The following is a 27933-nucleotide window of genomic DNA, read 5'->3' on the forward strand; positions in this document are numbered from 1 at the left end:
CCTGCGGGTAGCATGACAGAAAACGGCCTAGCACCTTGCAGAAAGGGACAAATTATGTTAACACTTTTTTGAAAAGTGTAGAACCGTAGGACATGGTCAAAGTTCCAGAAAGGAAAAATTGAAAGGTTGTTGAGGAAGAGTCAACGGACACGTTTCACATTTTGTGACAACCACACAATAAAAAACGGATTTTCTTGAGCAAACGACTAGATATGGCTGCTAACCGAAATTACACATGTCTCTTATTAATATTTAATACAAACACATCCATAACACACACACACATATGTCGAATGCTCTGTGAACGGAATCTCCCTTCTTTTACGGTCAAACCAAGGATATGTCCTCGTAGACAAGACAATCCCGTTGTAACAGATGCACGAGCCTGTTAGCAAGTAGCAACGATTAGAACCATCTCACTGCCAGCTGCGTTCGCAAATGGCCGGTGGGAAAACTCAACTTGCCTCTGCAGGGCGTGACTTGTTCTCGAGTCCCCATGAAGCGGACTTGGTGGCAAATAAGAAATCCGTTAGACAAAATAGCCAGAAATAAAACACAACCAGCCCTGCTGATTTACTTTTCGGTGGCCGCACAGAGGATTGGGTAAATTACGGTGGTCGTGAATTAGGGAACGTTCATATCAGCCATGGTCGCGTGCGTGTTAAACATGAATGGAAATTACCTCTCCTCAGGAGAATCAACGTGAAACGTCCTTTCAATGACTGTTGTCCACTGGAGACATCGAATGATGAATGTGTTTGGTTTTGGTCGCTCCGTCTTCATCAGCTGGCACTCTACCACATGCAAAGAAAAGAAGGCATGCCACATGAGGACGTTTCTGCCCTAATTCGAAGACGAATACGTCTTTTATGTCATTCAAATACAGTTCTTTACGTGCATGAGGAGAACCAAAAGTATTATAGTATACGACAAGTATTTAGGCAGTTCAAAAGTCCATATACATTAAAATTTGATTGCTTAATTTACAAAAATAGCGGCAGAAACATTAAAAATACACAACTGTATTATTCTCTGAGGGATATCCAGACTTACACAGAACGCAAACCTTGTTAAACAATATATATGGTACTGCGCTGTATTTTGACTGGATCTCAAGTCCTAGCGACAGCGTGCTGCTGCTCGATGCTGGTAGGGTCATTCTTCAAGTTGGAATCAACGGGATTAGAGTTATGTCGCATATGCCCCACTGCTATACTGGTGGACTAGAAGCTACTGGCAAAAACGTACAATGACATGAAGGGTCTTTTACTGTTGGTTTCCCGCTTTGTCAAATTATTGTGGACTTGAATTCCGAGAGTTAGTATCATTCCCTCCCGCTGAGACACTACTCTGTTTAAATAAAATAAAACAATTTCATCAGAAGTCTAACATGTTTAGCATTTCTTCTCTAGAGAGGATAAACAAATGGCCAGGGCAGCAGCATTCACCGTGTTAAGCTATTGAGCCTTGAGGCAAGCAGGATACTGAGACTTGAAGATCTTTGTGCCTCAGTTCATCTACTCCATCGTGAAACGTCTTCAGCTGTCCTTGATTGAGCACATTCTGTGCCCTGCTACCACGGACCGGTCTAAGCCACCTTTTCCACCAAGGCCATGCTGTGTTAGTGGACTGGAGTGTGGGTGGCCTAATCCAAGGAGGTAAAGACACCATGAACAAGCATTGGCATAGCCAATAGGTCTCGCCCTTGGGACCTTATATGTGTTTAGCCAGAGATATTGACTTTGCCTATGTCTTTAAGCTGTGCTGTACAGGAGTCTGCAGCATGCTGAAAGTTATAATAAAGAAGTGTGAGAAGCATTTTTGTTACCTTATATATAACCAAGAAAGCATTATGTACAACTGAACGACCATATTAAAAAAGTATAAACAATAAATAATGTTTTGAGGGTTTTTTGTCCATTAAATGCTGTCAACTACTATCTGCCTGTTCCAATGGTTGCTTGTTTTGGGTTTTTTTGTTATTGTGGGGGGGGGGGGCATACATAACAGGAGGGTGAAGGTTGGGAAATAGTACCTGTATAACAGTCAGTGAGAGAGTCAGTCAGTCAGAGTCAGTTAGTCAGTGAGAGAGTCAGTCAGTTAGTCAGAGTCAGTTAGTCAGAGAGTCAGTCAGTTAGTCAGAGTCAGTTAGTCAGAGAGTCAGAGAGTCAGTCAGAGTCAGTTAGTCAGAGAGTCAGAGAGTCAGTCAGAGTCAGTTAGTCAGAGAGTCAGAGAGTCAGTCAGAGTCAGTTAGTCAGAGAGTCAGAGAGTTAGTCAGAGTCAGAGAGTCAGAGAGTTAGTCAGAGTCAGTTAGTCAGAGAGTCAGAGAGTTAGTCAGAGTCAGTTAGTCAGAGTCAGTCAGTCAGTCAGTCAGAGTCAGTCAGTCAGTTAGTCAGAGTCAGTCAGTCAGAGTCAGTCAGTCAGTTAGTCAGAGTCAGTCAGTCAGAGTCAGTCAGTCAGTTAGTCAGAGTCAGTCAGTCAGAGTCAGTCAGTCAGTCAGAGTCAGTCAGTCAGTTAGTCAGAGTCAGTCAGTCAGTCAGTCAGTCAGAGTCAGTCAGTCAGTTAGTCAGAGTCAGACAGTCAGTCAGTCAGTCAGTCAGTTAGTCAGTTAGTCAGAGTCAGTTAGTCAGAGTCAGTCAGTCAGTCAGTCAGTCAGTCAGTCAGTCAGTCAGTCAGTCAGTCAGTCAGTCAGTCAGTCAGTCAGTCAGTCAGTCAGTCAGTCAGTCAGTCAGTCAGTCAGTCAGTCAGTCAGTCAGTCAGTCAGTCAGTCAGTCAGAGTCAGTCAGTCAGTCAGTCAGTCAGAGTCAGTCAGTCAGTTAGTCAGAGTCAGTCAGTCAGTTAGTCAGAGTCAGTCAGTCAGTCAGAGTCAGTCAGTCAGTTAGTCAGAGTCAGTCAGTCAGTTAGTCAGAGTCAGTCAGTCAGTCAGAGTCAGTCAGTCAGTTAGTCAGAGTCAGTCAGTCAGAGTCAGTCAGTCAGTTAGTCAGAGTCAGTCAGTCAGTTAGTCAGAGTCAGTCAGTCAGTCAGAGTCAGTCAGTCAGTCAGAGTCAGTCAGTCAGTCAGAGTCAGTCAGTTAGTCAGAGTCAGTCAGTCAGTTAGTCAGAGTCAGACAGTCAGTCAGACAGTCAGTCAGACAGTCAGTCAGACAGTCAGTCAGTCAGTCAGTCAGAGTCAGACAGTCAGACAGTCAGTCAGTCAGAGTCAGACAGTCAGACAGTCAGTCAGTCAGTCAGTCAGTCAGTCAGTCAGTCAGTCAGACAGTCAGTCAGTCAGAGTCAGACAGTCAGACAGTCAGTCAGTCAGAGTCAGTCAGTCAGTCAGTCAGAGTCAGACAGTCAGTCAGTTAGTCAGAGTCAGTCAGTCAGTTAGTCAGAGTCAGACAGTCAGTCAGTCAGTCAGTCAGTCAGTCAGTCAGTCAGTCAGTCAGAGTCAGTCAGTCAGTTAGTCTCAGTCAGTCAGTTAGTCTCAGTCAGTCAGTTAGTCAGAGTCAGTCAGTCAGTCAGTCAGAGTCAGTCAGTCAGTCAGTTAGTCAGAGTCAGTCAGTCAGTGTCAGTCAGTCAGAGTCAGTCAGTCAGTCAGAGTCAGTCAGTCAGTCAGTCAGAGTCAGTCAGTCAGTCAGTCAGAGTCAGTCAGTCAGTCAGTCAGAGTCAGTCAGTCAGTTAGTCAGAGTCAGTCAGTTAGTCAGAGTCAGACAGTCAGACAGTCAGTCAGTCAGAGTCAGTCAGTCAGAGTCAGACAGTCAGTCAGTCAGAGTCAGTCAGTCAGTCAGTCAGTCAGTCAGTCAGTCAGTCAGTCAGTCAGTCAGTCAGTCAGTCAGTCAGTCAGAGTCAGTCAGAGTCAGTCAGTCAGTCAGTCAGTCAGTCAGTCAGTCAGTCAGTCAGTCAGAGTCAGTCAGTCAGTCAGTCAGTCAGAGTCAGTCAGTCAGTCAGTCAGTCAGAGTCAGTCAGTCAGTCAGTCAGTCAGTCAGAGTCAGTCAGTCAGTCAGTCAGTCAGAGTCAGTCAGTCAGTCAGTCAGAGTCAGTCAGTCAGTCAGTCAGTCAGTCAGTCAGAGTCAGTCAGTCAGTCAGTCAGAGTCAGTCAGTCAGTCAGTCAGTCAGTCAGTCAGTCAGTCAGTCAGTCAGTCAGAGTCAGTCAGTCAGTCAGAGTCAGTCAGTCAGTCAGTCAGAGTCAGTCAGTCAGTTAGTCAGAGTCAGTCAGTCAGTTAGTCAGAGTCAGTCAGTCAGTCAGTCAGTCAGAGTCAGTCAGTCAGTCAGTCAGAGTCAGTCAGTCAGTCAGTCAATCAGTCAGAGTCAGTCAGTCAGTCAATCAGTCAGAGTCAGTCAGTCAGTCCGTCAGTCAGAGTCAGTCAGTCAGTCAGTCAATCAGTCAGAGTCAGTCAGTCAGTCAATCAGTCAGAGTCAGTCAGTCAGTCCGTCAGTCAGAGTCAGTCAGTCCGTCAGTCAGAGTCAGTCAGTCCGTCAGTCAGAGTCAGTCAGTCCGTCAGTCAGAGTCAGTCAGTCCGTCAGTCAGAGTCAGTCAGTCCGTCAGTCAGAGTCAGTCAGTCCGTCAGTCAGAGTCAGTCAGTCCGTCAGTCAGAGTCAGTCAGTCCGTCCGTCAGAGTCAGTCAGTCCGTCAGTCAGAGTCAGTCAGTCCGTCAGTCAGAGTCAGTCAGTCAGTCCGTCAGTCAGAGTCAGTCAGTCAGTCCGTCAGTCAGAGTCAGTCAGTCAGTCCGTCAGTCAGAGTCAGTCAGTCAGTCCGTCAGTCAGAGAGTCCGTCAGTCAGAGTCAGTCAGTCAGTCCGTCAGTCAGTCCGTCAGTCAGAGAGTCCGTCAGTCAGTCAGTCCGTCAGTCAGTCAGTCCGTCAGTCAGAGAGTCCGTCAGTCAGAGAGTCCGTCAGTCAGAGAGTCCGTCAGTCAGAGAGTCCGTCAGTCAGAGAGTCCGTCAGTCAGAGAGTCCGTCAGTCAGAGAGTCCGTCAGTCAGAGAGTCCGTCAGTCAGAGAGTCCGTCAGTCAGAGAGTCCGTCAGTCAGAGAGTCCGTCAGTCAGAGAGTCCGTCAGTCAGAGAGTCCGTCAGTCAGAGAGTCCGTCAGTCAGAGAGTCCGTCAGTCAGAGAGTCCGTCAGTCAGAGAGTCCGTCAGTCAGAGAGTCCGTCAGTCAGAGAGTCCGTCAGTCAGAGAGTCCGTCAGTCAGAGAGTCCGTCAGTCAGAGAGTCCGTCAGTCAGAGAGTCCGTCAGTCAGAGAGTCCGTCAGTCAGAGAGTCCGTCAGTCAGAGAGTCCGTCAGTCAGAGAGTCCGTCAGTCAGAGAGTCCGTCAGTCAGAGAGTCCGTCAGTCAGAGAGTCCGTCAGTCAGAGAGTCCGTCAGTCAGAGAGTCCGTCAGTCAGAGAGTCCGTCAGTCAGAGAGTCCGTCAGTCAGAGAGTCCGTCAGTCAGAGAGTCCGTCAGTCAGAGAGTCCGTCAGTCAGAGAGTCCGTCAGTCAGAGAGTCCGTCAGTCAGAGAGTCCGTCAGTCAGAGAGTCCGTCAGTGAGAGAGTCCGTCAGTGAGAGAGTCCGTCAGTGAGAGAGTCCGTCAGTGAGAGAGTCCGTCAGTGAGAGAGTCCGTCAGTGAGAGAGTCCGTCAGTGAGAGAGTCCGTCAGTGAGAGAGTCCGTCAGTGAGAGAGTCCGTCAGTGAGAGAGTCCGTCAGTGAGAGAGTCCGTCAGTGAGAGAGTCCGTCAGTGAGAGAGTCCGTCAGTGAGAGAGTCCGTCAGTGAGAGAGTCCGTCAGTGAGAGAGTCCGTCAGTGAGAGAGCCCGTCAGTGAGAGAGCCCGTCAGTGAGAGAGCCCGTCAGTGAGAGAGCCCGTCAGTGAGAGAGCCCGTCAGTGAGAGAGCCCGTCAGTGAGAGAGCCCGTCAGTGAGAGAGCCCGTCAGTGAGAGAGCCCGTCAGTGAGAGAGCCCGTCAGTGAGAGAGCCCGTCAGTGAGAGAGCCCGTCAGTGAGAGAGCCCGTCAGTGAGAGAGCCCGTCAGTGAGAGAGCCCGTCAGTGAGAGAGCCCGTCAGTGAGAGAGCCCGTCAGTGAGAGAGCCCGTCAGTGAGAGAGCCCGTCAGTGAGAGAGCCCGTCAGTGAGAGAGCCCGTCAGTGAGAGAGCCCGTCAGTGAGAGAGCCCGTCAGTGAGAGAGCCCGTCAGTGAGAGAGCCCGTCAGTGAGAGAGCCCGTCAGTGAGAGAGCCCGTCAGTGAGAGAGCCCGTCAGTGAGAGAGCCCGTCAGTGAGAGAGTCCGTCAGTGAGAGAGTCCGTCAGTGAGAGAGTCCGTCAGTGAGAGAGTCCGTCAGTGAGAGAGTCCGTCAGTGAGAGAGTCCGTCAGTGAGAGAGTCCGTCAGTGAGAGAGTCCGTCAGTGAGAGAGTCCGTCAGTGAGAGAGTCCGTCAGTTTGTTAGTCAGTGAGAGAGAGAGTGAGCGAGCCAGTCAGTCAGTCAGTGAGAGAATCAGTCAGTGAGAGAGAGAGAGAGTGTGAGACTCAGTCAGTCAGTAAGTGAGAGGGTATTTATGTGCGCACATGATTTTGTAGCTCCTGCTGGTTACAGCAGGAATGCCACAGCCACTTGTGTAAGACTGCCCCGATCCTAGATGTGTGGGAGACATGTACTGCTTAGTGCCCCTATTTCGTTCCAGAGGACACAGATTCGGTGCGGGGGATGCTGACCTGTGTGTGTGGGGTGAGGCTGCACCGCTCAGCGGAGCACGGCGTCAGTTTGGTTAGAAAGCATACGCTGCTGTGCTGCCAGTTCGCTGACCACCGTGCAGGACTCTACTCAGCACTCAGACGGCGGCTCTAACGGAGCTGAGACGGCGCTGCACGCCCTCAAGGCAGCAAGAGCCTTTTACCTCTAAAACGTGATGTTCAGACACACCACGAGAAAGACCTATCCCCTAAACACATGGTCTTTGAGAGTGCAAGTCCCAGTGCCGTGTCCGTGCTCTGCCATATGCACATGCAGACCCCAGGTGCAGAGTGCGGCAGTTACCTGGCTGGTGTCGGTGTGGAGGCTCCCCTGAAGCTCAGCATGTAGAGGGGGGCCCAGGGCTGCTGCGGTCAGCTTAGAGCGCGCGCCTCCTCCACCTGGCTCACTCGTCAATGGAGGGTACACGGGAGGGACGCGCGGTCTACCTCAGCATATTGTTTTGCGGATTAGCGGATGCTCCGGTGAATCCAGTCACACACGGGAGGGGGCGTACAAGCCGGGCGAGAATGAGAACAAGAAGCCTACCTGATAGACCACGACCACATTTAGTGATGTACAGCCACTCGTATTTGGAAGAAAACGAACAGTAAACATAACAAATACAAAAAAAACAATCATTAGCAAAGGCGGGGAGGGGTACTAAAAAAACCAGCATTAGCAATGGCGGGGGGGCGGAAAGGCATGGACAGCGGAATGCGGGCGGGGGGGAAGGCGTTTCCCTTGCGGGAACGAGCAGCAAGGCGTGATAATTGCTGACAGATGGCACAAAAGCTCGCTCCCGCAAGGGAATCGCCAAACGTGCACGCGTTGCCATTGAAAGCAGAGTTTTCCGCCCTCTGCGGAACATGTGGAGCTCTGAAAACCTCCGCCCTGCGAAGCTGGGTTTTTTCCCCCCTCGCTCGCGCTCCCAAACATCAAGTTGACGACCGAGGAAAATCCACTCCCGGCCAGATTTCTCAACATGGGCGGTCGGATTTCTCAATGCGGGCAGTCACGGTTGGTCGCGTCTGCTCGCATTGAGAAACCTTCTGTTCTCAATGAGAAAGTTGCTGCTCAAGTAGAAAATCTACTTGAGCAGCAGAAAAGAAGCAGCGCCCCTTTGCGCTGCGCATGGTGCCATTTGCGTTGATTTTTCAGCATATGACAAACACCTGGCGCTGAAAATCAACACGACCAGGCATGACCAAGCGCACTTCACCGCTTGCAGCACACCGCGTAGCGCAATGGAGTTTTTTGGACACTTTGCAGGGTTCCGCGTAAACAAACTCCGCCCAGCCATAGATCATGCACAACTCTGCAGATGTTTAGGGGTTCGAGAGACTACTTTTTAAGACTAGATATACACTGCTCTGTCTGATTTGTTTTAACTCAAAAATGTATCACGCATTGGCCTATTTAGCTTTTAACTATTCGGTCTAATAACTAGTTCATAAAATGGTGTGAAGGCACATATACACAGCACTGTTTTAATAATTATTTGTAAATTCTTCCTTTCTCACTATTTTATAAATTTTTAAAGATACTTTCCTAAAAAACCTTTATGGTAAAGGGACACAATCTGAATTTCTTCATTCTTGCAGGAACACAGATTTTATTATAACACCCATTTTGTGTGGTCCATTCTCAATTCCTGTTCCGGATTAAATTGTCCCTTCTTATTAGAACAGGAAAGCAGAGGAGGGAATTAAAAAGGGACAGGAGGATTTGTGATTCTTTTTCAATTTGTCAATATCTGTGCAACTAAATTTAACATACATTAAGTTCTCTTCTGGATGTCCTGCACGGACTGCGTGGGATTCGATCTCCGTATCATTCCCTTACAGATGTGGTGTCATATTACACTACAAACAAACTTATTGACCGTGTAGGTCCTTGGAAACTTAAGTTATCACTATTTGAGTTAAAGACATTCTCTTTCTTTCATTTTTATATTGTTTTAGCTAGTCTCTGGCCCAACACCTATTGCAGGTCAGATCAGGTCAGATCAGGTGTCTCGGTCAGTTGATTTTTCCATTCCTTATAGTCTCTCTTTGTCAGTCAGATTGAAACTCCAAATAAAAACCGGACTACACCCAGATAACTGATTTTGCAGCTTCAACTATTCAGGCTCTGACTGTGGCTTTCAAGACCACTAAATCCAAATATGTAAAACTTCTTTGACAAATAACACTACATCTAGTGTCCCCAAACCACTGCCAGCCAACACACATCTGATCACCCAACCCAAACACACCTCTCAAAGTAAATATACACATTTTTCTTCAGTTATTTACTTGCTATGTACGTCTTGCTACATGTCCATTTGTGGTACTTGTAATGTTTGGTTTGTATTTCTATTCACCGCTTACAGATAACAATCTTACATGTAATTAACGCCCACCAATGGCAATATTCCTATCTGTACTGAAAGGCAATTATTAGTTGGGTCTCTGAGCGAGAGTTTCCTAGAAAACTCCAGCGTGAAACACTGCTAACACTGTGCGTTCTCGGCAGTTGCGAACTCATCTAATCAAGGCTATCCCCACTGCTGAAAGAGACCTTGCAACCACCTCCGGATGGAGACTTCATTAGTGATACACTAGGCATCTTCGGTTGAGTTTGTCTGCTCTGGCGTTCAGGTTGCCCGCCAGGTGCTTTTGAACCACCAGGGAAATGCCCTGATGTTCCAGCCATGTTCAGAGGAGCAGGGCTCTTGACAAAGGGTCCATGACCCCCGCCCGCCCCGTTTGTTGCAGTACCACATGGCGGTGGTGTTGTCCGTGAACACCTGCGTTACCCTCCCCTTGATGGAGGGTAGAAAGGCTTTCAATGCCAGTCGGATTGCTCAGAGCTCCAACAGGTTAATATGGAGTCCAGATTACACCGAAGACCAGAGGCCTCTGATCTCCACCACTCCGAAATGGCTGTCACCAGCCCTGGAATACGCACCTGTCACTACTGTCAGATCTGGTTGGGGAAGGGAGAGGGTTCAGCTGCTGGTCCAATCGCGGTTCATTAACCACCACCGCAGATCTTTTGCAGTGCCCTCTGAGATTTGGACCATGTCAGATAGATTCCCATGATGCTGTGCCCACAGGAACCTCAGGTCCAACTACAGAGCCCACATATGCCAGCAGGCATGTGTCATAAGCAGGATACAGGAGGCCATGAGGTCCAGCAGCCTCAGAGTCAGTCCCACCGAAACCCAGGATAGAGGCAGAAACCTCTGTATCATAGCCTGAATATCCTGGACTTGCCATTCGGGAGGATAAGCATGAAACTCCATAACAGCTCAGATGAAAGAGCATCTGAGTAAGGATTAGATGTGACTTTCGAGACTTTCGAGCAACCCCAGGGAGTGCAGAAGGTTCGCTGTTGTCTGGAGGTGAGATACAACTGCCCGGGAAGAGCTCGCCTTCAACAGCCAGTCGCTGAGATGGGGAAAGAATGTCACCCCTGATCTCCGCAGATCAGATTTAACCACCATAATCACCTTGGTGAACACCGAGAGGTGCTAGTAAGGCCAAAGGGTACCACAGCAAACTGAAAGTCCTTGTGACCTACCTTGAACCACTGGTAACATCTGTGGGCAGGCATGACGGGGATGTGGAAATAAGCGTCCTGCAAGTCCAATGCCACCATCCAGTCTCCTGGGGTCAGGGCAGAGAGAACTTATACAAGCATGAGCATTTTGAATGTCTCCTTTTTCAGGAAGAAATTGAGAGGGTGCAGGTCTAGGATAGGATCAAGACCTCTGTCCTTCTTGGGCACCAGAAAGGAGTTGGAATAACAACCATGACCTACTTCTGTTGCTGGCACCCTCTTTAGGACTCCGCTGGCCAAGAGAGCTGCCACTTCAGTGTAGAGTAAGGAGAGATGGTCCTCCATCAGCCTGTCACAAGTGGGTGGAGGGCTAGACACAAAGGGGAGGGTATAGCCCTGCCAGACAATCTGGAGAAGCTGGCAGTCTGATGTCATTGACCTCCAGTGGTGCAGGTGTTGGCATATCCCGCTGCCCACTGGTTGCCCATGATGGTCGGAGGGCAAACTAAAGAGGCTTGAGGCTGGAGCTGCAGGGGGTGGTGGACTGGGCCATCATTTGCCTGTCTGACCCATGTGGTCTGTGTGTGCAGCATCCTCAACCAGGCAGGGGCTGGGAAGCTTGCGGGCCATGGTGGCTAGGTGAGTAGAGGTGTGGCTGGAAGCCCCTTTGTGGCCACAAAAGGAGCGAAAGGCGGACTGGGTTTGACGGGTTATGGGAAGGCCTAAGGACCTGGCCATAGCTCTGCTGTCCTTGACGCGTTACACGGCTGAGTCCACCTTGTCTCCGAAGGGACGGGAGCCATCAAAGTGCATTTCCGTAAGCGAAACTTGGACACCCCCTGAAAACCCGGTTGCTCTTAGCCAGTTGTGGCAGTGTGAGGCCACAGACAAAGAAACCGCAACCGCTCTGCCTAGCAAGTCAGTTGTGTCCAGCCTAAATCTGATTGCGAACTTTGCGCCATCTCTCACATCAGCCATAGCTAGGGAGAGCGAGGGAGAGTATGGCCGGGCCGCCTCTGAGACCATAGCAGCACCCGCGCAACCGAATCCCAAAGGGAATGGAAGTAACAGCCCAAAACGGAATGCAGTGTTCACAGATTGCAATGCCAGGCTGGCGGAAGAAACATTTTCTTACCCAAGGTAGGGTGTTCGGTAAGGAAAGAGAAGTCCCCTGGGTCGGGGCGATGGCAGCGTGCAGGCTACAAGCAGGACATCCATAATGGCTTCATTAAATGGGAGAAGTGGTTCTGAATGGGAGACTCCCGGTTGAAGCACCTCCATTAAGAAGTTAGTCTTGATAGCCACTGAGGGCAACTGAAGGTCCAGGACCTTGGCCACTCTCTTCACCACCATACCAAATGTGGCACCCTCCTCTGTAGCCATGGTAGGAGGAGAAACCAAGCCAGTATCTAGATGGGGGACGCCCCTCCAGCTCCATGTCATAGTCAGGGATATGAATGGGTACAGTGGCACCGGGAGCGTTGACAGTGGAACTGGCATTGTGGAAGGCTGAGGTGGCACGGCTGGCACCGGTCCGGATCCATCTGTGGCCCGAACGGTATCATGGGTGGGCCCTCCGGCGGTGAACCAGTACATTATTCCTTTCCGTGAATGCAGTGTCACTTGTCTGATTTCTTCATTTGAGGTTACTGAGGAAATGATTGCTGTAAATGTCTCAAAAATAAAAAAGATCGATAGTGGTCACATCAGTAGGCTCAATACATGATTATAAGAATTCAATGCAACTGGAATTCCCAAATATGCAAAATTATTCAGAGTGTGGCCCAGTACTTGAGGTGAAAAAGAATGATTGCAAGTGCCGAAAGCTCTGCTCAGAAGCCAGAGTCTGGTGCACTGAATGTCAGCACGCCGAATGCGAAGAATGCATAGTCAGAACTTAAATTCACGCCTTTCATCCACCACCATATACTCCCCGAGCCTTTATCTCGCTCTTGCAGGTTCCTACTTTTTCCTTTTGTGACGTTTTTTCTCTTCCTCAGTCTTTTGTTTTGTGTTTTACCCAGTCTTCTCATCAAAGTCTAATGTGGAAAAATAAGTGGCAGTGCCCAACGGCTCAAATTAGGCACTGGTAGAGCTGTCAATTACTGGACAGCATTATTTTGACTGAATATCCGCTGATCAATGAACTCTGCATCAGCTGCCTACTGAGCAAGCAACAGATTACCTTTAAATTCTGAAAATATGGAGATTCTGGGGAGCCCGAGATGTGAAAGGGTAATGGGGAGTGTGGCCACAGTGGCTACCAAACAAGACATTGCTGGCAGATGGAAGTCCTCTCAACCTCTCCACCCTGGCGGAAAGGCGGATGCAGGTAGACTGGTGTGCCAAGACAGAACTAACCGATTTACAAAGCTAAGGGCTGTCAATAGAAACATACTAATATTTGGGGCAAATGGTGGGCATATTATGGGCTGGAGGACAATGAACGACAGACTCAGAACTCATAGCAATATGTTATATACTGGCAATGTGTTGAACTCGAACCAAATTGTAATGAGTGTAGTAAAGAAAACAATAAAAATGGGTTTATCAAAAAATAAATTCAGAAAATAAGCCACCAATACATCGGTGGTATAATCGGGTACTTTTTGAAGGACCAACTGAGGCGATATAAATGGAATCATGGTTTGCGCCGGTCTCATGAGATCCTTCAGCAAATTCTAAAGATCAGGAAAACAAAGGGCTGCTGGTTTTTTTGGCCTTTTTTTTAGGTTCTGACACTGCAGAACCCTCTGCGTTTGGATCTGCCTAATCGGCCTTCTTTACTCCAAAAGGAATACGTTAAAATAATATTACTCACTGAATCATATTGTCTAGTATGCAGAAATACTTGAGTGATGGTTGTGCTTCATCAAAAACAGTATTAACAACGTAGATCACGGCGACCTCTGTAATCCTGAAGATGCAACAAATTTATTGAAAACCGATGCCTTGTGCTTTCTAATGTGCAGGAAGGAAGCAAGTTGTGGGCCGCTACTGAATCTGACAAGCTGTCTAAAAGGCTCCATTTGTCACAGCAAGACAACATTTGTAGAAAAGGATGACCTCAGCCACAGTGGACACAATTGTGGCTAAGGAAAGTTCATTAACAAAAAAGATAGTCGTGACATTCCAATTCAAGGTTAAGAAAGCCACAAATATTGACACAAACTATTCATAACTCACAACTGGAAATGTTTTTACTCTTCTACAATATTGAGAATCTGGGCTAGACCATTTTCCATCAGAAACATGGGACCGTGCTTGGATCCAAATGGGCGCGATTTTTATTTAAAAATGCTAACATAAGCAAATGTAGGAATAATTGTGGGGCACAGACAAGGACAAATAAGTTTCATTATGAACACTGTGATCCGAAACTAAATATTTCTGACCACTGTCTACAACAACACTGTTAAAAGTCAGTTACAGTCGCTCTGAATTGCGACATCACTTGGCACACAATGGCGAGAGTAGGCTACAAAAAAGGAAAACAAGCATTGGCATAACCAATAGGTCTCACCTATACAAGAGTTTTCGGCTTTGGCAATGCGGTTTTGCCATGTTTGTACACTGGTGTGGCTCCTGTTCAGCACGGCTAAAGGTTAGTGGCATGGAGTGTCCTAGAGTGGAGTGGGGGAAGTAGTGTGTAATAGACTGGATTTGTTGGAGTAGAGTGTCGTAGAGGTCCCTGCTCCACAGAGAGGAACAGAAATCATGTTAGGCCTGCCTTGATGAATTAAGAAGGCTGTGAAGAAGAGTGCCACGCAAGCCAACAAATGGTCAGCAACAGGCGGGCTCTAAGCCCTTTTATGTATACGACAGTGTCTCACAAGGGAGACGCAGGCTCGACACTACCAAAAACATTATCTGAAGGTCTGTGTCTGCACTTGGACACAGCTGACATGCTAGAAATGCACTGTTAATCTCTATTCTGGAAACTAGGATCCCCAGAGGTGACTCGCTAAATTGAAATGAACTGGAAAGGTCGCGTGTGAGCAAATTATATTGTGAACAATACTACCAAAGACTGGTCCAACAAACTGACACAAATGTAGTCAATTAATTCAAGCAACTGTTAACTTATTGTTTATGAAATTAGCTTATTTTCAAATATACATCCTTTAAAAAATTGGTTATTTCGGATTCAGATTCCCAGAAGGAAGGAGCACTAATCAGAGCCGGTATTCTTCCTTCCTTTCATTGTGCATGGAACTTCATCAAGAAATGAGAATGTCTCATCTGTAACCTCGAGCTGAGCTCACAAGCATAGCGCACACTTTACACTTAAACGTCTCAGGGCGCACTGGATTTAGCATGCTGTTAGCCTCTCCATCTCCTTCCAAGATGGAACTGCCAAAGACTTGATCATTTTTAGATTACTTAAAATTATCCCTGTGCCACTTGCAATAGTTGGATATTTTCAAATAATTGATCAAGAATGTGTGGACCTATGAGTGGCAAATATCAAAGTTCAGAAAATTGGATGAAGCATCAATATTTTTTTTTTCTCTTCTGACGCAATAAAATGATTAGATTCCAGCATTAATTCAGTTTGCTTCATACTATTTTGCCATTCTGTATTGCTGTTCTTATAGATCTGAAAACTTCAATTGGGTGACCCTATTAACCTCAGGATCTGGGTAACAGAGTACAAAAAGAACAATGGTCCGGTTAGGGAAGAACAACTGTTTCAAATACAACTGTTTAGTAACTGTGTTTATGGGTCGTGTATCACCTCAAGCACAGAGACATTTGATGAAAGACATACAAAAAAAACTTTATGCAAAGAATATTCAAGAAACTGTGTTGAGTTACAGTATTTCTCACGTACTGAAACTAATATAAATCAAGGTAAAATGATGACTGCTGCTCCATAAGGGCAAAGTGAGGGTGCCAGTACAGTGCAAGAAGTGAAAGAGTGCAACTAGGAACACAAATTACAAAATCCGTACAACCATCTCCTACAGATTGTCTGTCCTTGGTTAGTAATTTTTTAGGTCCTGTATGTACAGGGCAAGAGTGAATTATTCTTGGTTGCCCTTCAGGGGTATGGAATCCGTACGAACAAGTACTAGATAAGTCATTGACGTTTCGACCCAAAATCTTTTGGTTAATCAGAAACATCTATGGGGTCTTCATCACGACGTGTAAAGGAGCAACCTGGGGTCGCATGAAGCCTTATAAGAAATGCTTGGAGAGTGCCTGGGGAGATCCCCACATCTGGTTACCCAGTTTGACCTGTTGACATCCGAATCTATAACCAGATCTGGGATTAATCCGAACATAGCCCTGCCGTTCCAGGGCCTCCAAGGGTTGTAGCCACCATACGGTTTCCCCATGGCCTAGCTTGTGAGGGTTACCTATCCTGAATAAGTCAGTCCTCTTCTGAGATGCGAAGCCTTCATATACTGCTGGGCCGGATAATGAAGAGGTCCCTGGTAGATCGCCATAATGGAGGACACTAACAGCCCCACTAATCGAGCGGTCTGTTAAAGAAAGAACGTAGACTTCTGGAGTGTGAGTGTTGTCTCAGCTTGATATTTGTGATCTTCAATTGTGGTAGTCGCAAGGTCCCCTGAATGGTCTCTATGATAAATCAGTAGAACATAATGTTCTGTGTTGGTAAGGGAACAGATTTCTCAACATTGATTATTAACCCCAGGCTCTGTAGCATGTCCACAGACTTGACTAGAATGTTGCCTGAGGCAAACAGGGGACTGATCCAGGATCAGGATATCGCCGAGGTAATCGATCAGTCGAACTACCCTCATGTGAGGAAATTCCATGGCAGGTATAAGCACCTTTGCGAAGAACCAGGGTTGAGGACACCCGATATCTCCATCTGAAATGCAGGAAGCTTCCAGGATGTTGAACGATGGCACAGTGAGGTAGGGACAAACATCTGGTCTAGATGGATCAGACAGTCGCCCAGCTGGTGGATATCCCAGAGTTGATTAATTCCTGGTCTCTTGAATAGGCGGAAAACAAACCCTTGTTAACAGGGTTGGCTGGTGACATTTGAAAGTGGTGGGGTGTACAAGTTGTGGCTTAGTGCACTGTGGCGAGCGAGCGTAGCGTCTTAACCCAACTGGCATATGGTGGGTTTGGAGGGGTTCTCCCCCCCTCCCCCCCCCCCCCCCAATTGTTTTTTGTTTAAAGAGTAGCAAAATGGTGAATTTTCAAGCAAATGTGAGAAAGCAAGAGGTTAATAAAGCAATAGTGAAAGCATAGTTAAGACATCAATATAGAGATTTCATATTATAATTATTTAGGTAGCTCCTTATTCAGTATAACCACAGAACTCATAACAGAATTTCGAGATAACAATGCTGAGTACCTCACAGATTTCTTTATTTATTGATATACCTTTAGAAATTGTTTTTTTTTTTTTTGCAGAAGGACGGTGCACCAAAGAAAAGTCTTTTCGAATACTCCAATTATTGTTCTTTTATTCTTAGTCAACTTTTTAGAGATATCAGACTCAGCCAACGCGTTTCGTTCTTTACGAACTTCGTCAGGGCATGAATTATATTTTAGAAACTACCTCCAGGAATTTCAAAGGATGGTCAACTTCCAATTGGCATGATTGTTCAAAAGAATTGTTATGTGACCTCTCCAAGTAGCTGATAGGTGTATATACAGATAAAATCCTATGTAATCAACACTGTTGTTGTATATTTAAGACCAATGTGTGGGCTCCATTTTCTTAGCAACGGGTGCTACCTCGAATCTTCGCCGCAAATTCGAGGGAGCACCCGTTGCTAAGAAAATGGAGCCCACACATTGGTCTTAAATATACAACAATAATGTTGATTTATTTTCATCTACGTTACCTATGGACTAACTGAGAGTCCGATCTCTAATTGAACTAATCGGTGGTGTACATAGGATTTTATCTGTATATACACCTATCAGCTACTTGGAGAGGTCACAACAATTCTTTTGAACAATCATGCCAATTGGAAGTTGACCATCCTTTGAAATTCCTGGAGGTCGTTTCTAAAATATAATTCATGCCCTGACGAAGTTCGTAAAGAACGAAACGCGTTGGCTGAGTCTGATATCTCTAAAAAGTTGACTAAGAATAAAAGAACAATAATTGGAGTATTCGAAAAGACTTTTCTTTGGTGCACCGTCCTTCTGCAAAAAAAGTTTGTATATCTGGTTTCCAGTAGAGCACAAGTACGGCTTGCTCTGGACGTGTTCTTGCACCTACCAAGAATTTGTATATTGATTTTGGATTTGATGTGCTCAACTTTGGTCAGCCGTACCGTTCTTTTGTTCATACCTTTAGAAATTAAACCGGCTTAGGAAATACAAGCTATTGTGATTTGTCAGACTGGACACAGTGAGACAGCAAGGAATAAACATTAAAGGTAGTAGGGTACCCTACAAGGCACTGGCGTCTCATTGAGAGCGACCAACTATAAAGTTGTATACCGCACCCTACACCTAGGATGTGCAGCAAGTTAGAGGAAAGGGGAGAGATGAATGAGGCAGTTGGATAGAGTACTGGAGATAAAGAGAAAAAAAAGGTGAGCTAACGGGCAACAGAAAAGGAGGGGCGATGCAGTTTCAGGGATATCTTGGTATATTTATATAGAAATAGCGAGAGACGGACAGAGCAGAGAGGTTTTTATGAGAAATAATAAGCAATAACACGTGCAAGACAGGATAATATAGAGATAGGAAGATCAAAAGTGGAGCAAGGAGTAGGAAAAACTGAAAAATGCAGAAAAAGTGAAATTGAAAATGCATAAGATTGACAGCAAACGAAACAAGCATTTGCAATGCAATCGGTCTCGCCTTTGGGACCTTGTATGTATTTAGCTATGCAGCACATTAGCATGGGTGCTGAAACATCTACTGTTCTTTAACATGGAGGGAAAGTAACCACCAAACTGCATGACACACCTGGTATGGGAACACATGGAGAGAAATATTGCCTTTCAGTGGGAAGTGGTATAGTCAAAAGCTCTGTTTTTAATATAAAATTAGGGCCTTGAAAAGAATATTGTCGACGGGTGCTTGTGGAAGACAATTTCTATGGACTGGAATCCAAAAAATACTAAAGGGATTCTGGTATTTTACTGACCTCTGCTGGTCGTTTTCTATCAAGAAAGTTAAATAGCGGCAGTTGCCAGAAAAATAAAAAAATAGAGTACCTCGGCAGAAAGCAATTCGGGTATTTAACTGACCTCTACTGATCGTTTTCTATCAAGACAGTTAAATAGAGGCAGTTGAACAGAAAAAAAAAAGTCCCTACATGGAAGCAGACAAGTCCCAGGGCTGATCTCCAGAGCCCACAAAGTACATACACACATAAGTATATACTAAAGTATATACAAGAGGTCTTGAATGCTCGACCTAAAAAACGAGAGGAGTAAGAGAAACCAGAGGGAGAGTTTAAGAGCGAGATCCAGACTGTCACCATGCACTATGTGAGTGTAGCTGCTAATGTAAAAGTTGTAGCTATTAACTAACAGTCAACACACAATTTTTCATATGATTTTAGTGCGACGTCCTCTGGACCCAATTCTTTATTTTACATGAAGGGCTCAGAGCCATTGCCCCCACCTGCCTCTACATGCGGTTCCCACCTGCGGCCCCCACATCACCACCAGATCTGGCATCGTTGCCGGGAAGCATGACTCAGATCTGCGATAAAGCGCTCATGACGTGGTGGCGCCAGGCAGAATCTTGGATGAAGGTATTCCCTCTCCCCCAAGCCTCCGTGAGCTCACATACTCTTCCACAGCAGATTAGTAAAGCCTTAATTTCTCTCAGCTTGGTCTCCAGCTTTGCAATTTTTTGTGAAGTAATCTTGGGGTATGTCGAAGGCCTTTTTGAACCCTATACAGTCACTGACAGGCAGACTTGGGAGACTGGCCCAAGATCGAGGGGAAACAGACCTTTGTTACTGGTTGTGTAGCGGGCGGCTGTACACCCAACACACTTCCAGCTCTTACAAAAACCTTTTGCTGAAAATTTGCCGTATTTAGGCTTGCGTTTGTCAAGTGAGGCGAAGGAGGAAGCATACTTGCACAGCTCTCTGATGAAGGGGTCCATCAAGAGACCATGCTAGCCTCTGAAGTGGCCTGTTCCTCAGGTTTTGGGTCCATTTTAAAGTAGAGGTCCACGTCTCTAAGATGATGACCAACTTCTGGGCCTAAAATGGAACTACCTCTGGTGAGACCAGGGTTCCTGACTCTTTGGCGTCATCCGTCATGTCCAGTATCTTGCGGACTTTGTCACTGGGAGCATTGGGAGTGAGGTATTAGGCACCTGGTGTACCCCCAGGTGTGCCCTAGGACTGAGTCAAGAGATCCTCTTTGAGCCTGTTGAAGGGGTTATCTCCCTTGAGAACCTCCAATTTTAGTTTGGTTTTGGTGTGACTCGAACCCTCATGCCTCCAAGGTTCACTGACTTCACTAGGTGACGTCAAACCTTCTCTCTGTGGGAGGGGTTCAGGTAGGGACTCAGACTAAATGAGAAGTTTCCTCCTGAAAGGCTCCAATGCATTGGACACTGCATTACTGACAGAAGCATCTAGCATATCATCCCCCCAGAGAATGAACTCTTCTTCTTCTAAGGAGACCTTATTTTGTCTCTACATGGCCCTCAAAAGATGGCCCACTAATAGGAAGATTGCTAAAGGAGAAGGGGTACTACACCTTCTGTCTCAAGGTGAGTAAGTATATATCTATAGCCCCTGCCAAGCAGCTTCGATCTTCCTTGTGTCCATAAGTATGGTCCAGAGTGGGGGCCAGTGAGTGTCTCTGCTGAGGCATTCTGCTGCAGGCTAATTCCTTTCCAACAGGGTGTACTGAACAAAACCAGGCTGATGCCTTTCCAATGACCACTTCTTCCATGTGTAGAGCCACAAAGACAAACCCTAAATAAGACACTTACTGCCCACTAAACAGGCTGTTTCACTCCACAATAATAGTAAGACCAACGTCTGGCACTCTGAAGCAAAAGCATCTAACAAGAGTCTTTATGATCTTCTTGGCGGGAGCACCGCAGCTCCACCTGGTGGTTGGCGGACCACAACGCACCCCTGGGATTCTCCAGTCTTGTCAATGAACTTGAGTCAACTGCAGGGTATAAACGTGTGCAGCGCCATAAGTCAGTACAAATAAACAAATCCAAAGTGACTAGCAAACAAAATACCACACAGAAAGATATAGTCGCAGGAGAGGATGAAAAATGTTTTGTGAGCAGCGAAGGAAGAAGGGGAAGAGCTAATAAAACTGGATGAAAAGCAGCATAGTGGACTCTGTTTGGTTGCTGGCTGTACTACAAATTTTCCACTGGTTATTGGGCAGTGCAATTGTGTTTTCTTCAGGCTGCTGTTTAAAATAATGTGATGAAAGCAAACATAGCACTCGCCTCCATTCCTGACTTGGAATCTGAATGGTGAATTAACTACATTGTAGTAATATTCAGAAGTTGTACTGGTATAGCACTTCATACCCTGATGAGTCGCCAAAGTGCATTTTTTTCCAGAGGGAGAAACCTCCTCTATGTGAGTTCTATATGTCACAGCATGTCTCCATGATGTGGCCTCTAATGATGGTGGCTTGATTTTGAAGTTAAGGAACAAAATTGTGCTTTTATTGTGTTTTGTCACTGTTCATATGCATATATTTGAACTACAAAGGTGTGAAAGATAGAATGTTAATGCTTAAGCATTAGATGGTTGTCAATTAATGGACAGAAGTGTGGGAGTGCAGTGCACCCTATGTGGAAAGTGCAACAAGTAAATGTACTCCAATTGTCTAGGATTTTGAAAATTAATGGGCTACTTTGGTCTCAAGATCCATTTTATGATCAGCTGTTTCTAGTTCCCGTCGCTTAAGTGTGTTGGGTTACTTTGTCTACGTCTGAACTCTTTTGTGACCAGGATGAGTGGGTGAAACTGCTGGTAATATGATGATGTTATGGGTTTGATCCTTTATTCGCATGCATGCCCTGTAGGGACTGAAACCACAAAACCCGCCTGTTATTTTTGCTCAGTTAGCTTCCTTTTGGCTTGTGTTTTAAAAATAAGAAGACATTGTGGTTCAGGAAGTGACTTTGTTCCCCTTCCCTTTATGTTTACGTCTGTGATGAGACCATCATGTTAGCGAGCACTAGATTATCATGCATATATTTTCAAGCTTTTTCTAATAAATGCCAGGGGGACAGATGTTGGCTTCTGGAGGTCATAGATGACACCCCTCTTTGCATACGGCTGTTCCTTGTCACTTTATTGTTCTCCCCAATGTGATCAGTTAGACTATAGCCACAAGCTGCTACAAATATTTAATGCAGAAACGACCACTGTGCAGGACAACAACATAGCAGTTCTATTGAAACAAATATTAGGAGATAAACTCAGGCCCGAAAAATCAATGTAACAGTATGTACCATACAGTCTGGAATTCAGATTGCCAAACATTCTAAGCAAGCGACAATCAAGAAAACCACCCACCACATCTTCAAAATTAACAAGAAATATATGGATTTCTAGCTTTAAAGGCCATCATAGCATCCGTGAGATGTATCACAAGAGTGGACGCGCTTTTTACTCTCCAAACGTCTTAGGTGCTCGCAGGAAGAAATCATGTGACATATACTCCATCTTTCAAAACACTAAAAGTCAGCTGTACACAAAAAAGAAGCGAGCCCTGGGACTGTTTTTCTGTGCGCTCAAAGCAAACATATTTAGAAAATAGTAACATTTTACTAACCAACTAATGCTGGAATACCAGGAATGAAAGTAAGGGAGACCAGGATGAAAATGTATTCACACACTGAATTGGAATTGTTGGGAAGGGATCATTAGAGGGTGCACCACACCATGTGATCATAATTGTATTTATAAAGCACTTACTATCCCTGATGGGGCGTCGAAGTGCTACTCAGCGAGTAGCACACTACTCCGGAACCCAAAAAGGATCAGTGGTGGATTAGTATAGGGAAATAAGAGTTAATTTAAGCCAGCAAATCTGTTAGTTCAATTGAATAGGATAGTGGCGGGATAGAAGAAGGAAGAGTCTAAAAAGCGTTATTTGGGAGATCATAGTATTAAGACAAGGTTTGGGATTATTGAAAGGAGAGATGGAGGAGGGAAGAGTCTCTAGAAAGGGTTTAGGGAGATCATAGTAGTAAAATTAGATTTGGGATGAGTCAAAGGAGGGATACATGAGGGAAGAATTTAGAGATGGTTGTTTGGGAGATCATAGTAGTAAAATGAGGTTTGGTGTGAGCCAACGAGAGATAGAGGAGGGAAGAGTCTAGAAAGGGTCATTTTTGAGATGATAGTAGTAGAATGAGGTTTGGGATGAGTCAGAGAGTGGAGGTAGAGGATATATTGAGAGAGGTATAGTGTGAGCCAGAGTAGTGCATTGGAGAGAGTCAAAATATTTGTTTTTCTTCTACAGTTTGAGTAATGTAATAAACATACATGCATAACTACATAGAAAGGGTATACATGTACAAGGAAGATAATATATTGAGATTTAAAGTTGTATTGTATAAACTCAGTCTTTCAAATGTTGCTGTACATGAAGCTAATTTGGGTATTTTTATAACTTTTTTTATTGTAATTGTATCTTTTCCTCAATATTTCAATAGTGAAGCACTTCCAGATAAAATAGTTATGATATTTACATGTTGTGATAGCTAAATAAAACAGAGACCCATAAGCATCTAATCAAATAACTTGTATGAAAACTATGCAGTGACCTACATATATGTTAATCATATATATATATATATATATATATATATATACACACACATACACACACTTGTTAAGTACACCTAAAGAATATCCATAAATAAAAACAAAAACAGTTAATATACATAACAAGGCAATACACAAATCTAGATGCATGTATATTATCAAACTATAAATGTTTATATACACAGGTTAATGCTGTGTATTAGCCTTGGAGTATGGCGGTTATGTAGGAAAGAGCCAACTCTTGAGTAGTTTTCAAAACATAAGATAGTTATCCGTGGATCTTATGTTTGGGATAATACATTCTATAGTTCGGCTAGCTGAACAGAAAAAGGTGCATCACCTATAGTTTTTTTTCTTGTATGGTGGGATTTTGAGGCGAGGTGCACATCTTGAGCAGAGGTTACTTTGCTGAATATATTTGTTATTTTATTTCTGATGAAAAGTGGTCCTGTTCCATGTAGTGCTTTGTGACGTACAGTGGAGCAACGTAGACTGGAGTGGTGTACAGTGGAGTGAGGTAGGGTGCAATACCATATAGTGGAGTGGCGTTCAATGGACTAGCGCAGAATGGAGTGGCATAGAGTCAAGTACTTTACACTGGAGTGGAGTAGCATTTAGGGGAGTGGCATACAATAGAACAGCATAGAGTGGAGAGGTGTACAGTAGAGTGGCGTAGACTGAAATACCGTATGGTGGAGCAGCATACAGTGCGGTGGCATACAGTGAAGTGGTGTAGACTGGAGTGGCGTACACTGGAATGGGGTAGAGTGTAATAGCGTACAGTGGAGTGGTGTCCAATCGAACAGCATAGAATGGAGTGGGGTGGAGCATCATACAGTGGAATAGCATAGAGCGGAGTGGCATACAGTGGAATGGCAGAGTGGAACAGAATTTACTGGAGTTGGTCATAGCGGAGTGGCATACAGAGGAGCGGCGTACACTGAAGAGGTGTATAATGGAGTTGCATACAATTTAATAGCGTGGAGTTGTGTACAGTGCAACAGCATAGAGTGGACTGGTGTACAGTGTAATAGGAGAGAAAGGTTGTACAGAGACGTTGCGTAGTGTGTGTTAGTGCATAGTGGAGTAACGTACAGTAGAGTGGCATATAATGAAGTAGTGTCGACTTAAGTGGTGTACACTGGGGTAAACTGTAATAGCATACAGTGGTGTGGCATACATTTGAGTGGAGTCCAATTGAATAGTGTAAAATGCAATGGCATAGAGTGGAGTGCCATGCACTACAGTGGCGTGGAGTAGCATAATACAGTGAATTGGCATACAGTGGAACAGCGTACAAAGGAGTGTTGTAGAACAAAGTGGTATACAGAGGAATAGAGTGGAGTGGCGTAGAGCAGAATGGTGCAGAGTAGAATAGCATATAGTGGAGTAGCAACCAGTGGAGTGGCGTGGAGCGGATGGTAGACTGGAGTGGCGTAGAGCAGAAGTGCGTACAGTGTAACAGCGCAGAGTGGCGTGGCATTGCATACAGTGTAATAGTGTAGAGTGGAGTTTCGTACAGTGGATAAGCGTAGAGTGGCGCATAGTGGAGCAGAGTAGAGCAGTATACGGATGTGTGTGAAATTTAGCATCAATGTAGATTGTGTTCAGAGTAACGCAAAACAGCAAACTGCACTGCCTTGCATTTCCCCAGTTTTACCAATCAACACAGGGCCAGGGAAATGTATTTAGATATTTTTAAATACATTTTTACATAAGTTTACAGCCATGTACCGTGGGTAGTTTCAAAAACTTTCATGAAATTCCACGAAAGTACCGGGGTGACAGATATCACAAAGTTTAAATTCCCTCTAACTTACAAAATACTTAACCTACTTTACTTCAGTACCCAGAAAGCATCATCTATGCACCATAATGTATAATTATGCCAAATTTCATGTAAATCCATTCAGCGGTTTTCACACTAGGTCAAATACAATAGTCTATGGAAAATGCATCCATGGAATAACGTGTTTTAGGACTCCCTTTTATCTTTGCACCCCCTTTAAGATTCACCACAAAAATTTACATCGTCTCAAAATGTAGAAAAAGCTATAGGTCTGGAAAGGTTTGTGGTAATTCATCAAATGGTCGAAAGTTGTTAGGGAGCTAACATCTGAGGAATATCTATATTTGGGAATACCAACTATAACTATAGAGTGGCAATCAGATTTAATGGGATTTATTTATTTTTATCTATTGTATTTGTTATGGTTTTGTTTATTGGTTTACATAATCATGAGACCATAAATGGGTCTTTTAGTTGTTCATGTAGTAATTCTGAAATTTCAAATATGCAGTCTAATACTTTTTTGGGCTTACTTGCTTCTTTTAGTCAGATTGTGCTACATATAAAACCCAATGTGAATGAAAGCCAATCATTGTTGTTATAACAATTAAGGTTATTATTGTTTTCCTAATGGTCAATTATCAAGTTCTCCATATAGTAGTTTGTGTAGCTCACTGCTATGGGTCACTTTCCCATTTTGTCGCACAGAAGATGGTTTTTCTTTCCTTTGTTGGGCACAGTTTTATTTGGTGAGCCAGAGGGCATGCAAAGACATCTCATGTAGAGTAAGATGTATTCTATTTGGTATGTATTTGTTTATAGGTTTCCATTAGCATCTGACAAAATGTGGGTTTTTCAGTTGTTCATGTAGTAAATCAAAAATGTTACATATGCAGTCTAGTTTATTTTTTGGGCTTCCCTGGCACTGTTAATGTCGATGTACGCTATGATACATGTATGCATAAAAACGAACTTGAATCACTGTTGTCAAAATCACTTGATATGACCTCTCCATCAACCGCGAGTCAGAAATACGTGGTCAGGCAGGCCCTGCGACCTAGGCTTGAGGCAACCGATTGACAGATCACAGGTGGGGTGGCAAGTAACTGCAGTGACGGCCCGTGTAGGGCGTTTTACCGGGGCGGTGACGTGGCGCAGAGGAGGGGCAGGGTGGGGGGTTGCAAAATGCGGCAAACGGCCGATTTCAGGTAAGTTACGAAAAAAATTAATAGAACGAATTTTGTTGCGCGCGCTGCATCGCATTTGGCGATGCAGCGCGCGCAACGAAATTCGCTTTATTCATTTTTTTCGTAACTTACCTGAACTCGGCCGTATGCCGCATTTTGCAGCCCCCCACCCTGCCCCTCCTCTGTGCCACGTCACCGCCCCAGTAAAACGCCCTACACGGGCCGTCACTGAGTAACTGGCAGAACAAACGTGCGAACAGGAAAACCCCTGGTTAATCCCACAGATAGGCAGCGACACCACAATGGTCCGAGGAGATTTGCCCCAATAAAGCGCACATTGCCAGAGGGGCATGCATTCCTAAAACACCATAAAGTTAGATGCCACATGAAGTTAGGAACAGTGAGCCAATCAGGACACAGCACACGCAGTGATCAAGCACTCTCCATGCAGAACATCTGGACACGCTTACCCACTGGCCCTCATTGTGCAAGCGCAAGGTCGAGACCCACCTATATTTGTGATCAGGTGGGAACAATTTAGGACTCAAAGACTAGACTCAAGTTCCTCTTCCTAAAAAGGATCTATGAATTGTTTTATGATGCTCCAAGAAATGGCGCTCTAATTGATTGTACTTTGAGACAGTCCTCAGACCCGCTTCTGGAACTGTGTTCACAGCCAAAGTGTTTAATTATACCAACTGTTCCTGTTTTGCCAAATGCCTCTTGTCTTTGTTTTTTCAAGGTAAATTCACATTCGCGCAACACTACTTTTAGTAGGATTCTGCTACATATGAAGGTCAAAGTGAATGAAAGGCCATCATTGTTATAAAAATTGAGATGAATGTTTTCCGTGTGGCTAATTATCATGTTCTTCAAATAGTGTTTTTGTGGCCCGCTGTCAGGGCAAGGTTTCATATTGTTGCACAGTGGTGCATAAGAAAAATGTTTTTTGTTTGGCTTGTTGGACAGTATTATTTTGTGAGCCACAGAGCATGCAAAGAAAACTGTAGATTAGGATTTATTCTATTTAATATATATTTGTTTATATGTTTCCATTAGTATGTGACCAGAAATGGGTCTTTCAGTTGTTCATGTAGTAAATCTGACACTTTACATGTGCAGTCTGTTTTATTTTTTGTGTGCTTCCTTGCTACTTTTAGTAGTCTTGGGCTACAAGATATCACTAAGTTGTTGGCCCTTATAACTTCATAACATCACTTGCAATAGCAAAAGAATCATCTACATTGACTAACGTACACTCCTGTGAAATTTTATTACAGTTATTTCAGCCTTTTTGCTGCTACGTGAAATACAAAAGTCTATGCAAAATGCATTGGATTTTAAGCAGTGGCGGTGCGTCCATTGGGGCGCAGGGGCGGAGCCCCACTTAACGCGCGGTGTGCTAGGAAATTGTAGTGGCCGCCGGCCGGGAGTCACTCGGGACATGAAGGGGGTGGGCCGGGGGGCAAGCACTAGAGGTTGAGTGACAGTCGTGTTCAGTTGCAAGTTGCAACTTTCAGTTTTCTACAGCGGCTCGCTATTTATAATTGCGCATGCTCGAGTTTGGATCTCGACAAACACGAGCATGCGCATTCCCGCACTGTCTGCCAGCCAGCTATGTACTGAGAGGGAGGGGGCCAAGGGGCCGAAGGCTGCCTCATGCAGCAGCCCCATCTCTCGCCCAGGGCGAGCCCTATCCGTGCTCTTTAGCCAATCCAGGGCAGGCGCTGCTAATGCAGCGTATCTGGATTGGCTGAGAGCCAGACAGCCTACGAAGAAACGGACTGCATTGGGTGCCGGCGTGCCGCGCAACTATGGCCAATCACTGATCACTATGTCTGAACACAGTGACAGTGATTGGCCATGAGGTGCGCGATCGCGTGTCGCGTGACTGCATACACGACACACATCGTGGCGGCGGTGTACAATCTGCAGCAGCATACAGTGTGTCCCGGTCCGGACCCGTCGTCGTGTCGTGTGAGTGACTGAGACTTCATTCATTAGCTTAT

At 45.3% G+C, this 27933-nt stretch overlaps 1 protein-coding gene across 3 annotated transcripts in view; it reads right to left on the reverse strand.

Moving 5' to 3' along the window:
* Nucleotides 1-27933, reverse strand: part of AKT1 (AKT serine/threonine kinase 1) — a 445992-nt gene that overhangs the window by 137277 nt on the left and 280782 nt on the right. For all 3 annotated transcript variants that reach the window (XM_085626243.1, XM_085626242.1, XM_085626244.1), the window contains exon 4: nt 683-794. In XM_085626243.1, the coding sequence (XP_085482369.1) occupies nt 683-794 (112 nt within the window). The remainder of the gene's footprint in view (nt 1-682; nt 795-27933) is intronic.

Source organism: Triturus cristatus, chromosome 9 (genome assembly GCF_964204655.1).
Source record: "Triturus cristatus chromosome 9, aTriCri1.1, whole genome shotgun sequence".
In the NCBI taxonomy this organism is placed as follows: domain Eukaryota; kingdom Metazoa; phylum Chordata; class Amphibia; order Caudata; family Salamandridae; genus Triturus; species Triturus cristatus.